We start from the raw sequence: 14636 nt of genomic DNA on the forward strand, positions 1-14636 counted from the left end.
ACCAAACTCAAACGCTGAAACAAAGCCGAAGGAAACCCTTAAAAAATACGGAAAGCAAGGTTGTGTGATTCATGGAGCATAGTACGTGGAGTAAAACTATAAAATGATGCACCCGGGGCCAGTGCCATGGTTCAACTGGCTAATCCTCCACCTGCAAATGCTACCATGTCACAGGGGTGTTGGTTCGTGTCCTGGCTGCTCCACATCCCATCCAGCTCCATGTTTATGGTCTGGGAAGGCAGTGTGGAGGATGGCTCAATTTCTTGGACTCTGCACCTATGTGGGAGACTTGGAAGAAGCTCCTGGCTCCTGGCTTTAGATTGGCTCGGCTCTGGCTGTTGTGGCCCTTTGGGGAGTGGACCAGCAGATGGAAGACCTTTCTGTCTCTCCCTCTCTTTGCAAATCTGCCTTTCAAATAAAAATAAACAAATAAGTAAATACATACAAACACTGGAAAAATACACACCCACTTGACGGTGGCTTGTCTGAGGGAAAATGGATTAGGCAAACCGAGCCATAGGCTTTTACATTGATCTCTATTGTTCTATTTATTTTGTGTCTTTTTCTTCCCACAGAGATTGTCTTTCAAGAAGAATGGGAACAAACTTAAACCTTCATGCAGAGCACCAATTTTTTGTTAATATTTATTTATTTTTACTGCAAAGTCAGATATACAGAGAGGAGGAGAAACAGAGAGGAAGATATTCCGACTGATGATTCACTCCCCAAGTGACCGCAATGGCTAGAGCTGAGCCGATCCAGAGCCAGGAGCTTCTTCCGGGTCTCCTACGCAGGTGCAGGGTCCCAAGGCTTTGGGCTGTCCTGGACTGCTTTCCCAGGCCACAAGCAGGGAGCTGGATGGGAAGTGGGGCGCCGGGATTAGAATGGGTGCCCATATGGGATCCCGGCATGTTCAAGGTGAGGACTTTAGCCACTAGGCCACTGTGCTGGACCCAGAGCATCAATTTTGATTGAATCTTCACAAATACATTACTTAACTCCAGCTGTTATCATCAAGTTAACGTAACACACTGGCTTATCTAGTCTTGGCAACTTCAGAGGATCCACAGGTTTAACTTCCAGCAGCCTGCGCTCGCCTAGCTGCCAAGTCAGTCTCTGCCTTTCATTTAGCAACCAATTGGTTTCTTTTAAGGCAGTGTTTGTTTGTTTGTTTTTTCCCCACACCAGCTAGAAACCACTTTGGTGTTTCTTTAAAAATAGTAGTTCCCACTACTCCCTCGCTTCACTTACTGGTGGAGGGGGCAGGGAGGTTATAATCAAATGTTTAATCGCTCAGGTGGAAAGCCCCAATGGTTAAAACAAATTACCCTTCCCTCTAGGTCCCTTTTAAAGCCGGCAGGCAAATAGGTTACCTAGAAACATGACTTACAGCTAACTTTCTTTCTGTATTTACCAGGCCTGCACGCATAAAGTCCCAGGTCCTACATGGCCAACCTTTTCTAGGAGGGTGAGGTGTTTAACGAGGTTGATGTTCTTAGACTGTCAGGGACTAAAGACTTCAAGGAGGAGGGTGGTTCTAAGCAGGCTGTTTAATTTGGGGGTAAGGGGATTTTGAAGACTGGAGGCAGATGTTTGGGCTACAGTTAAGATGTATGAGTTGTGGCACCTAAGTTGCTGGTTGGGATCTCTGCATTCCATATCCAAAGAGGGTTGAGTCCCCCATCCCCATGCAGCCCCCATCCCACTCTGCTGCTATGCGCGAGTCCCCACACACGCAGCCCCAATCCTGCACTCTGCCCAAGTCACCCCCATCCCGCTCTCTGCTGCTGTGCCCAGGAAGTAGCTGAGTATGGCTCAGGTGCTTGAGTCTGCCATGCATCTGGGAGAACCAGAGGAGTTCCTGCCTCTTGGCTGCACCCTCCCCAGACACAGGTGTCACAGGAATTTGGGGAAGTGAACCAGCAGATGGAATATCTGACTGTCACTCTGCTCTTCAACTAGGTAAAAATCTTAAAAAAAAAAAAAAGGCCTACAACCACAACCACAACTCTCCTTTCAATTTCGCTTCCTGCTGACGTATAACCTGGGAAGCCAAAGTGCCTGGGCTCCCTGCCACTCATCTGGCTTTGGCCTGGCCCCGCCCTGGCTGTTATGCATATTTCCAGCAACTTTCTTTTCTTTATTATTACTATCATATTATGATACAGTTTCATAGGCCCTTCCAGGGACTTTCAACAAATAACATTTTTATGAAATTGAAAGTTGGTTCAGAGTCCACATAGAACTTTTGTCATTGTTAAGGACTTCTTTGTTTTAATGTGAGAGGCAGAATTACAGAGAAAGGGAACACAGTTTCTATCTATTGATTCACTCCCCAAATGGCTGGAAGAGCCAGAAATACGCCTGCCCAAAGCCAGTAGCCTGGAGCTTTTTCTGGGTCTCCCACATAGGTGCTGGGGCTCAAAGATTTGGGACATCCTCCTTTGCTTTCCCAGGCCATTTGCAGGGAGCTAGATTGGAACTGGAGCAGGTGGGACAAACACTGGTGTCCATATGGGATGCTAGTGCCACAAGTGGAGGCTTAGCTTGCTATACCATGGCCCCAGCCCCCAGCATGGAGCTTTTGTGAGCTGCTGAGTGCACTGGAGGACTGAATGGAGGAAGAGGGGGGATGTGGTTAGCTCCCAATCTCATGGATCATCTGACAGGCCATAATGCCCCTGCTCCTGTGAGGAAGCCGAAGTCTCAGCTACCCGTAACGAGGGCAGCTTTCCTGTACAACCTCAGTTGCTTTTCATGCAAGTTTAATGTACCATAGGGGAAGAGGTGGTACCCCCCCAAAACTGATAACATCATGTCAGTTCTGGGAAAACTGTCTTTCAAGACGTTCAGCTTGACCTTGGCTATTCCCTGCACTTGGTGAGAGCGGAGAGCTGTGAGAGCTGGGGAGCCCTGGACTGGCCTAAGGAACCAACCTGTCCTCCCATCCGTGGCATCTCCTGGCCAGGCTCTGCTGGGGGCACACAAACCTCATTCCTGTTAGCGCTGGAGCCATCTGCTACAAAGGAACGGCTCTGACGTGTCACACATCAACCCCATGGCAAAAGCCCATTAAAATGCTATCTTGCTGAATCTAGTCTTTTCAGTGCTCGGATGAGGCCAAACAGATCAGAGTGGCCAAAAAACTAAAAATCTGTGCGCACAGCCTATGACTGTGGCAATCCATATATAGAAGCTGGCGGGAACTGAGTGGCCATGCAGGCCTCCTTTGGGCAGTTCCTCTCAGTGACCACGGTGGAGATCCCACAGAGGGGTCTTTGTTTTTTTACAACACAGAGCACATCACCAAAGCTACTGGTGATCAAAATCAGGGTTTAACAAAAGAGCCTGAGTTGACCAAATCCTGGGTTGACTGAATTCCTTTTTTAAAAGATTTATTTATTTTTATTGCAAAGTCAGATATACAGAGAGGAGGAGACACAGAGAAAAATATTGTCCGTCTGATGATTCACTCCCCAAGTGAGCGCAATGGCTGGAGCTGAGCCAATCCGGAGCCAGGAGCTTCTTTCGGGTCTCCCAAGCAGGTGCAGGTCCCAAGGCTTTGGGCCGTCCTCAACTGCTTTCCCAGGCCACAGGCAGGGAGCTGGATGGGAAGTGGGGCCGCTGGGATTAGAACCAGCACCCACATGGGATCCTGGCATGTTCAAGGTGAGGACTTTAGCCGTTAGGCCACGGTGCCAGGCCTGACTGAATTGTCCTTTAAACACACACTTAAATAGACAAGAGCAAGAGCCTCATTACTTATATCTTGCATTTTATTTCTCATAAACAAGGACTAAACAAAAGCGTGACTATGGTAGCCCACTATTATGTTAAGGCAGCAATAGTAACTTAAAGGCTTTCAGGCCCACTTAAAAAATAGGAAACTCTATTCCAGGAAGCATTAAGCTTCCAAAAACCAATGGCTGTTAAGAATTTTTATTACCTATCAAACACAGCATAAAACCAAACCAAACCAAACCAAAACAAAAATCAAAAAGACCCACTAACATCTTTTTTTTGTTCCCCTGTTGCTGACAAATGTCAGGTGTGCTCAACCTGTTGATTCCCACCAGAACCGGGCACAAAGGCACCCTCGCTGGCACTCTGCAGACCAAGATGTGGCCTGAGCTATGGTCACCCCAGGGCACACCAATCTGGCAAACAGGCCCCCGGTCTTTGTGCACAGCAGCATCTACCGAGGTGTCTGTAAATGCTAATGGAAACAGCAGCAAAGCACAAGTTTCAGGCAGTGCTCCTCAGGCCCTGTGAGGAGGCAGGGCACTTCCCTTGCTGAGCCCCGGGGCAAGTCTCAGGGTCCCCAGTTTCAAATGGAAGCTGGGGCAGGAGACAAGGAGGCCTGCAGAGGGCAGGGTCACTGATGTGACCGCCAGCCCTGCCTTCCCTCTTCTCTGGGGCTTCACAGGGCAAGAACCATGGCCCTTGAAGTCGAAGCCTTTCAGTCTTTCTTGGCAGCAAGAACTTTGAATCAACTGCTTGTGATCACAGAGCTCTCGGGTCCAGCGGCACCTCCACTGTCAGGCGACAGGAAACAGTGAGCTGCTTTCTTACACTCCAAGTGTGCTGGCTGGTCTCCGAGGCCCCTTAAGCTGGCTTCTGAACAGTCTGGCTCTTCTCCTTTTCTGTGTACTCTTCGAGCCGAAGCAGCCATTTGGTCCAGTATTGGGCACAGAGGTCGGCATCCATGAAGTGCGGATGGGCGGGAGACCCATCCTTGTAGGCCACCACGATCAAGCCACACTGAACCTAGGAAGGAACACAGGTAATTCCACATTCCACGTTAGGTCCAGGGTCCAGGAGCCTCTCCTGGCCAATGCAGGGCAAGCCTGGTACAGCACGGTCTTCAGGGGTTATCTCCTGATTCAGTCTCTAAGTGGGCAAATGGAAGACTGCACTGAGATGACAGATAAAGCAAGGCAAAATGGACTGTGATCATTATAGAACTGTTTGTAAGGAGTCCAGGAAGGGGGAGAAAAAGTGCTCTTTGAAGTGAGAGAAGAAAGTAAGGTGGGCAGAACAAAAAGGGACAGTCAGCAGTGCTGAGTGAAGACGCACGGCGTCAGGCGGCCATCAGCCCGCACCAAGCAAAGCCAGACAAAAGGAGTCGCAGCTGACCTGGAAGCTGTAGTTGGCGTCGTGGTTTATGGCACCCATGTATGCCACGACCTGCAGTGGGTTGTCAAATGTATTTCGGATGAATGGCTTTGGTTTTTCTGATGTCTTCCAGTCAATCACACACAGCTTGCCCCTAAGGAAGAACCAGAGGAAGCTCTGGTAGGTAGAATGATTCAAACTGCAAAAGCCCGAGAACGTTCCTCCTGTGGCCTTCTTGTCGCCCAACTCCTTCCACTGCTCCTGCTCCTGCTCTCCACTTTGCACACAGCTCCTTAGCAACCTGTCAGGGAGTGAGCTGGAAGAGCATCCTAAAGGTGGGTCCTGGGAGGCACGGAGCTGGGCCGGGGTGGGAGCTCTGAGTCCACTTGTCCGCACGTCAGGATTCCCTACCCTGGGGTAATTCTTCTAGACTTCCACGGCCTCCTTTACCACTTGGCATGGAAACTCACAACCTACTGTCACTCTGGCTGATCTGGTTTCAAATATCTATTTGAAAGGAAGATGACACAACAGTAGCAAAGGCTCCATAGTGGACTATAAATTTTGGTCCCTAAAAAAAAATTCCTCTTGCTCAGAAACCAAAGTGGAGCTCAAACCCATCAATATTCAACAGGCACTAAATATATGTAGAAATACACATAAGCAAACCTGGTCCCTGTAACAGCAGTTTGCACACAGGGCAATGTGATTACAGCCACTGGGGGAAAAGAGAAATTTTTGCCCCTCTACCTTCCCCCTCTTTTTTGGTCTAATAACCAACATCTTTCTCCCGACTCACTCCCTCCTGGTGAGATGTTTATACTTGCCAAATGCAAATATCAGGAGGACTGGAAGATGAGTGGACTGATAACTGCTGACTCACAGAGGGCTTTACCTGATTTCATGATTCCAGTTTAAAAATCAGCAGTACACGGTAGGTCTGTGCGTCATCTACAAGTCACTACAGCCCTGACTAGTTGCATCTTAGGCACGGTATTGGAGCAACACTGTGTGAAAGGAATGAAAGGTGGGCCATGCATGTCAGTAAAAACGTTTGAATAGTCACACTAAGAAAGGAGAGAGACAGTGCAATAGTAAGACCTGATTTAATCCAACATACTCAAAATACTGTCATTTCAACATATAATCAATCTAAAGCCATGCCAAGTCATTGAAATTCAATTTGTTTAGTCCACCTGGGTTTAGACTGGCCACACTAACGTAGCAGTTAGTGGCTCTAAAGGACAATGCAGGTCCACACTAGTCTTACTGTTCTTTGTAATCGTTCTGTAATACTGGTAGCTCTAGGAGGCTGCCATTTGTGTTTCTACCACTTGAATACATCAAAATACATTAAAAGATTATTTCTGGTGCCCCGTGTGGAAGCCTAGTAGCTAAAGTCATCACCTTGCATGCAATGGGATCCTATATGAGCGCTGGTTTTTACCCCTGCTGCTCTATTTCCCATCCAGCTCCCTGTCTGTGTCCTGGGAAAGCAGTCAAGGATGGTCCAAAGTCTTGGGACCCTGCACCTGCATGGGAGACCCAGAGGAAGCTCCTGGTTCCTGGTTTTAGCTCAGCTCAGCACTGGCTATTGTGGCCACTTGGGGAGTGAACCAGTAGATGGAGGGTCATTATCTCTGTATCTACTTCTCTCTGTAAATCTGACTTTCCAATAAAATAAATAAATCTTTAAAAAAAAAAAGATTATTTCTGCCATGGACTATTGCTCACAGAAAAATACTACAACTGTAGAAAAACTGCAGTAGCATACTGCAAACTATGAAACATTAATCAAAGAAATGAAGACAATATGAATAAATGGTAAGCTAGTCCATGTTCATGGATTGGAGGAATTAGTATACATGTCCAGACTACACAAAACCACCTAAAGAATCAATGCAATTGCTACCAAAAATTGTAATGGCATCTTTGACAAGGAGAAAAGCAATAATGAAATTCCTAGAGACATACAAAGATTCCAAATAGGCAAAACTGTCTTAAGGAGGAAAAAGAACTAGGCTAGAGATGCCGACACTCCACATGATGGTCAGGTTGAGTCCTGGCTCCTCTGCTTCTGATCCAGCTCTCAGCCAATGCACCTGAGAAAGCAGCAGATGATCACCCAGGGACTTGGGATCCTGCACCCCTGCGAGAGAACCAGACACAATTCTGCTCTCTTCCTGGCTTCCGCCTGGAAAAGCCCTGGCCATTGTAGCCATTTGTGAAGTGAACCAGTGCCTCTCTCTATCATTCTACCTTTCAAAATAAATAACTGGATATTCAAAATATATTTCTGATACTGGAACCACTTAGCATGTTATAGGCATAAAAACAGGCACAGTGTCCAAAGGAACAGACTATGAAGCTGGAAATCAATCTATGCATTTATAGTTATTTTCAACAAAGGTGCCAAGAACATACAACAGACAAAAACAGCTTCAATAAATGGTGTCATGACATGTTATGAAAACTAATCAAAACTAAATATTGAAATGTAAGGCCTAGAATGGAAACTGCCAGAAGATAGGGAAAAAGTGCCATTACATTGCTCTGCCTCATTTTCTTGGATAGAACCCCAAAGCCACCAGCAACAAAAGCAAAAACAAATGGGATTCCATCAAATCAAAAAGCTGGGATACAGCAAAGCAATTAAGAGAATGAAGGGACAAACCACAGATGGGGAGAAAATATTCATACACCATGTATCAGATAGGGGGATAGACTCAAAAATAATTTAGGAACCACCAACTTGATGAACAAGGCAACAACCTAATCAAAAATATGGGTGAAGGGTGCTGGGGCTGTGGCATAGTGGGTCATGCCACCACACCCACATCCCATGCTGGAGGGCCTGGGGTTGCTATTCCTGCCACTTCAGATTCAGCCTCCGGGGAGGCAGATGGTGATTCAAGGACAGGAGTTCTAGCATGCCTGTGGGAACTCCAGAGGGAAGCCAGCCCTGCCTGTAGCAGGCCTCTGGATAGAGAACCAGAGGATGGAATCTGTTTCTCCTTCTGCCTCTCCTGCTCATGCTCTCACTCTGCCATTCAAATAAATAGGCCTGGGCCTGGCGGCTAAAGTCCTCACCTTGAACGCACTGGGATCCCATATGGGCGCCGGTTCTAATCCCGGCAGCTCCACTTCCCATTCAGCTCCCTGCTTGTGGCCTGGGAAAGCAGTCGAGGATGGCCCAAACCCTTGGGACCCTGCACCCGTGTGAGAGACCTGGAGGAGGTTCCTGGTTCCCGGCTTCGGATCGGCGCAGCACCGGCTGTTGCAGCTCACTTGGGGAGTGAATCATCGGATGGAAGATCTTCCTCTCTGTCTCTCCTCCTCTCTGTATATCTGACTTTGTAATAAAAGTAAATAAATCTTTAAAAAAAAAAACTAAATAAATAGGACTAAACATTATAAACAAAGGAGCTTTCAAAACAAGAAAAATGAATTACTGGGACCCGGTGTGGTGGCCTAGTGGCTAAAGTCCCCGCCTTTCATGCACCAGGATCTCATATGGGTGCTGGTTCTAATCCCAGTAGCTCCACTTCCCATCTAGCTCCCTGCTAGTGGCTTGGGAAAGCAGTCAAGGATGGCCCAAAGCCTTGGGACCCTGTATCCGCGTGGGAGACCTGGAAGAAGCTCTTGGCTCCTGGCTTTGGATCAGCTCAGCACTGGCCGTTGCGGTCACTTGGGGAGTGAATCTTCAGACGGAAGATCTTCCTCTCTGTGTCTCCTCCTCTCTGTATATCTGACTTTGCAATAAAAATAAATAAATCTCATATATTATATCTATAAAATCAACTACTATGAGACACAGAAAAAATGTGCAACGGGGGCCATTGTGATGGTTCAACTGGCTAATCCTCTGTGTGCAAGTGGCAGGATCCTATAGAGGCACCAGTTCACATCCTGGCTGCTCCACTTCTGATCCAGCTCCCTGCCTATGGCCTGCGAATGCTGTAGAGGATGACTCAAATCTTTGAGCCTTTGCATCTACATGGAAGTGCAAGACCTGGAAGAAGCCCTTGGCTCCTGGCTTCAGACTGGCTCAGCTCCACTGTCAGCCATTTGGAGAGCAAATTAGTGGATGGAAAATCTTATTCTGCCTCTTCTCTGTGAATCTGCCTTTCCAACAAAAATAAATAAATCTCGAAAAAAATATACAACATCTCTATTTATTAGGGAAATGCAAACTAAAATTTTGGTGCATAGATGTGGAGCACAAACTACAAAACTTACAGCACTGATGAGGCACTTCTGGCTAGCGGAAGGACATGGCTTAAGGGAACATAAGCTTAACTTGTAACATCATACTTTAAAATTACAAGGTAATGTGACACGCTATTAATGATTTAAGACTAGGTGGTAGAAGAGAGAAAAAAATGTTGCCGATGTATACAAACTAATATGGAAAGATTTCTAAAATACGTTAAGTGAAAAAAAAAAAGCCTATCATGTTAAAGAGCAGAAGTAGGGACAAATGACCATATATATTGTTAAAAAGTATCTTGAGAACTCAATTACTTTTTTTCAACAGAGGTATAAAGTATATAGTGGGTATGGGAGATTCCCTCTTACTGTCTTGAATTAACCAGGCCCAGGGTTACCAGAGATTCCAGCCTATTCTTCCTGCTCCGCTCACTCGGGAACTGCAGCAGCTGCAGCACACAGCCCCCCGTCTATGGTCCCTGAGAAGAGGAGCGCGGCGCCATGCAGAGGCTGCAGGAAGCTCTACCCAGAGCTCAGAGTTCCTGCCCGGGTCAGGCACTGCCTGGAAGTCAGGAAGTCTACTCTCAGGGCCAGGAGATCATGGTGTTATCTCTGGGAAAACAGGAAAGAAAAAGCAGGCCTCCACCAGATCTCACCAGCCGGCGTCTTGTTGGGGTGGGGTCGGGAAGGAAAAAGGGATGGGAGAGAGCAGCCATGGGGCTACTGGACAGGACAGCAGCTGTTGCTTTGGGAATAACAGCCAATACGGATTCGTGGTTCTTCCTTCTCTCTGTCCACCTGCCCACATCCAATTATTTTACATCATGGAGATTTTGACTTTCAAGAGGCAGAGGCTGTGGCATACCCTGAAGCAAGAACTGAGACAGCACCTTTTGACAGGTCCCATCTGCCCGGCTCCCACTCCCCTTGCATGAATTCCCTTCCAGCCTGTGAGGAACACAATGTCACACTTACTGATACTCAGCCACACAGTCCAGCAGCCCTGCATACTTCAAGGTCTCATGTTGAACGGCGCTTTCAAGAGCTCGCACCTGGCTCACATCTTTCAGAACATGCTGGACACTTTCAATGTAGCCACATTTGAGAAGACTATCAGCTCTCTCTCTGAAGTTTCCCTGGGGGAGAAGGATGCTTTCCAAGGCCTCATGGAACTGTTTCCCTTGCAGAAAGATATCTAAAAAGAGAATCAAAAGGGAAAAAAAAATGGTAGTAAAAAAAAAATCCTAAATAGTCAATGACCACATTAAAATTACACAAGATACCTGTGATAAGCTCTAAGACACCGAATATCAGCCTCTTAAGAAACCCTATGATGCACTTTGAAACCCCAAACAGACAGAAAACAGATTAAAGTGAGATTTAAGACAAAGAACGGGGGCTGCAGGTCCATATCAGGGTTACAGCACTTTGTATTATCAGTATCAAATTCACTAAGTTTGATTGTGAAAAATAAAAACATAATTTAGGGAACTCTGCTCCTGCTTAAAATTACTGGGGGCCTGGTGTGATGGCTCAGTGGCTAAATTACCCTTGCCTTACATGCGCCTGTTTGAGTCCCAGCTGCTCCATTTCCTATCCAGCTCCCTGCTTGTGGCTTGGGAAAGCACAAGATGTGGGCCAAAGTCTTGGAACCCTGCACCCACATGGGAGATCCAGAATAAGCTCCTGGTTCCTGGCTTCAGATCTGCTCAGCTCTGGCCACTGGGGTCATTTGAGGAGTGGACCAGCAGACAGAAGATGTTTCTATAAATCTGCCTTACTAATAAAATGAACAAATCTTTTAAAAGTTAATTGGATACTGTGGAGTTTTCAGCAGGGATGGACAGGCAGAGCTCTTCCGGGTCTCCCACACAGGTGCAGGGTCCCAAGGCTTTGGGCTGTCCTCGACTGCTTTCCCATGTCACAAGCAGGGAGCTGGAAGGGAAGTGGAGCAGCTAGAACAGGAACCAGCACCCTTATGGGATCCTGGCATGTGCAAGGCGAGGACTTCAGCTGCTAAGCCACCGTGCCAGGCCCACCCTTTTTCTTTTCTTTCTTTTTTGGGGCTGCGATAGCCTGAGATGGTTGGCACACCCCGATTTTTTCCTCAAACACTCTAGACTCTAAACACTCATGGACAATTTCAGATCAATGAACTACAACAGAGTGGAGTTTGGGAGGAAGGTTGTTGCATCAGAGTAAGGGTAAACCACTTGGGACCCCTGTCATGGAGTCCCGACTTCAATTCTGATCCAGCTTCCTGCTAAGGGGCATCGTGGGAGGCAGTGCCTGATGCCTCTAATACGTGTCACCCACATGAGAGACCTGGAAGGAGCTCCTGGCTTCAGCCTGGGCCAGCTCTGGCTATGGCGGGCACTTGGGGAGTGGACCAGTGGGTGGAACATCTCTCTCTCCCTCTTTTTCCCTCTGCTGCTTTCAAATAAATAAACACCAAACATGATTCCATCTGTAAAACAGGATTCAAGAACAGATGCATTGCAGGTGGCATCAAGCTGGAGTATTCACTTAATACATTAAAGGAATGAAAGTGAAATGTTTTAAGTCCCAATTCATAAAGTACAGTGAAAACATTCACTTATCTCTCATATTCTAAGCTGGAACTGGCAAGATACAGATTCTACTTCAGAATAAAAAAAAAAAAAGTCAGTGTAGCAAAATTATGAATAAACTCCTACCCTTTCCACTATGGTCAATGATGAATATACATCAGAGGCCCTTTCTGCTTGGCACCAGTCTGCAAAAGGTGAACTGCCTCTTGGGAAACTGCCCAAAGCATCTGGAAGGACGCCAGCTCTGGGCACATCTCCGTGCTCTGAACTTTGGCAAGACCAAGCAGGAAGAAATTTATCAAGTCAGTTATTTTTCAGGCTGTCCCTCCGGACACATTCATCAGCTGAGTTCTGACAGAACTTTTCTTCCTTTTGTTGGACTCTGATTTCTTACAGCGGATCTGAGTTAACTGAGAAACAAGAGTGCTAATGTAGACCCCAGAGCTGACTGTGTGGTTCTGTGGGCCTGGGCTGCTGGGGCTCATTCTTAGTCCAAACACAAATTCTCTCCTTTAGGAGTTAGTTATGAATTCAAAATTTTAGGTATACATTAACAAAAACAAACAAAACAAAAAACCACCTCCAGATGTCACTGAGATTTTTATGTTGTGTGTTTAAAGAGCAGAGCTTGCAGTGAGGAATGTTTGTGTTCTAGCCAGCAGCACCTACAATAAACTTAGCCTTTTTCATTATTAGCATGTAGGTGACCACATGTTCAATGGGTTACACACTGACTCATACAGGTGTTTCTAAGACACTAGAAAATGTGGTCACGTACCATCAGGGGCACGTCACTGCATCTACTCAACAGAAACATCAACAGACTCCTTAGGGGAGCAGATACTTCACCTCTGCCACACGGTCTTTTTTTTTTTAAGACAGAATCTATTTTAAAGAAGTCATTTTTCTTTCTAAGGTGGCAGTTGCAGGCTAATGCGTATTTCTTAGTTCTTAAGACCATGAGGGCATGTCAACTCAATTTGGATCATGGAAAGCTTTCACTAGTCTTAAAGAAGTCTAGCAAATAACTACAATTCTGTTATCAAGGCATTGCCTTCTTTCCATAGTACATGGAAACAGGCAACCCTGATATTAAGCTTGCATCTGACACGCACGAATCTTGCGACTTGATCTCGGCACTTGTGCTGCACCTGTAAAATGGAGATGCTGTTATCTGGGGCTCCAAGGACGGTTAGAGGGTTTTCATGCCTACAAAGCCCTACTTAGCACTAAGTATTGGTTGAAAGCACCTCCTTGCTAGTTGAAACCCCAGTCTCTGGAGACCAGGACTCTATATTCAGGAAAAGACCTTCACCGCACAGAACCAGGCTTAAGAGCATTACTTGAAGTGTATTCTGCAAAGCCTTCTTCTCCCAGTTCCATAATCATCCGTTGTTTCCACCTCTCCAAATAGAAAACCTGTTCTGGCGACATGGTGTGCTGCAGCACCCGGGTCACGCTGGGGACCCTGTTCCTCCGCAGCGGGATTTTCAGGGGCACCGAGGGGTGCCTTGGATCGGGTTCTAGGTCCCTTTCTGTATTGAAGATGGGGAACCAGTTTCGGGGGCTCTTGGCTTCCTGATCCTGTCGCGAAAGCTGAGCTCTGCTCACGGGTCCATAGAGCAAAGCATCTTCCTCCCACAGGGTCTCGGGGGTCTGAGTGGGGCCTCGGGAGGACAGGACAGACTGCACTAAGTCCGAGTATTTTCCTTGGTCCACGCCTTCGTAAGGGTTTGTTCTTTTCTTCCGGCCGAAGCAGGAAGAGGAGGTGGAGAGCTGCGCCCGGTGTGATGGCTCTGCAGATGCCCTGGAATATCCGAGCTGCCTGCACAGGGCCCGGAAAGCCTTCATCCTGGGTGTCGGGTCTAGGCACAGCGTCCAGGACTTATTTTTTGGGTTCCTATTCAAGAGAAAAATGGAAGGACACCTGAAACATTCATCTCACCTAACCGATCCCCAACCCCGACCCTCTCCACTGTAATTGGAGGCTCTCATGGTTCTGCAACTCTCTAAGCTCTGTAATAGATGTTAACATTGAATGAAAATATGGAAGACCCTGTTAGGGGACCAGGCACACGCTACACTGGAATCACCGAGGTGAAAGCGATGCCCATCAGGACCGTGCCAGTCAACTGTCCGTACTTGTCTGGACAAAGCCCAGTCAAGAGGCAGGAGAGGCCAGAACCCAGGACCCTGTGCTGCAACGCCCACGCGTCCCAGGTAACGGTCCCCGGCCCCTAAATACTAAGAGCTCCTTGCCAGTGTTCGTAGGCAGCACTCCCTCTAGGGTGGACACTTTGAGGACCACGTTTTACAGTGGGTGCAAATCAGGGTCACTTCCCTGGAGGCAGGTGGGGGCTGGCTAAGCGGCGGGCGTCCCCTGAAAGCGACTTCCCGCCCCGTCCGTCACAGGTGAGATCCGATGGAGGAGGAAGCAGGAAGGCTGGCTGCGGCCCTCCTCGGGCAGGAGTGTGGCTGAGGGAAGAGATGACTTCAAAAGGAGCAGGGGTCAGTACCTCAGACAAGCCACCAGACTTCGCAGAGCGCCAAAAGCCCTCTCGAGACCCGTACGTTCATCACTCCCGCGCTAGGGGCTGGAGCAACGTCCCGCCCCGAAGGCCCAGCATGCACGGCGGCCCTCAGGCCCCACCCCCTCGTCCCCTCATTCACCTCCATTAGACGCGAGCTTTGGGAGGGCGGAGGGGACCCTGATGCGGAAGCGCGGAAAGTCTTCCAAATCGC

The 14636-nt window shown here is 47.7% G+C and overlaps 1 protein-coding gene across 1 annotated transcript; it reads right to left on the bottom strand.

The window, feature by feature from the left end:
• Positions 1 to 4499: 4499 nt before the first annotated feature.
• MGME1 (mitochondrial genome maintenance exonuclease 1) lies at positions 4500 to 14613 on the bottom strand. Its single transcript, XM_012927248.2, has 5 exons — positions 14411 to 14613; positions 13238 to 13794; positions 10300 to 10519; positions 5137 to 5269; positions 4500 to 4767 (listed from the first exon to the last, which is right to left on the bottom strand). The coding sequence occupies exons 2-5, from the start codon at positions 13743 to 13745 to the stop codon at positions 4606 to 4608; spliced, it is 1023 nt and encodes a 340-aa protein (XP_012782702.2). The 5' UTR covers positions 13746 to 13794; positions 14411 to 14613; the 3' UTR covers positions 4500 to 4605.
• Positions 14614 to 14636: the final 23 nt, after the last annotated feature.

The sequence above is a fragment of the Ochotona princeps genome, chromosome 22 (assembly GCF_030435755.1).
Source record: "Ochotona princeps isolate mOchPri1 chromosome 22, mOchPri1.hap1, whole genome shotgun sequence".
In the NCBI taxonomy this organism is placed as follows: domain Eukaryota; kingdom Metazoa; phylum Chordata; class Mammalia; order Lagomorpha; family Ochotonidae; genus Ochotona; species Ochotona princeps.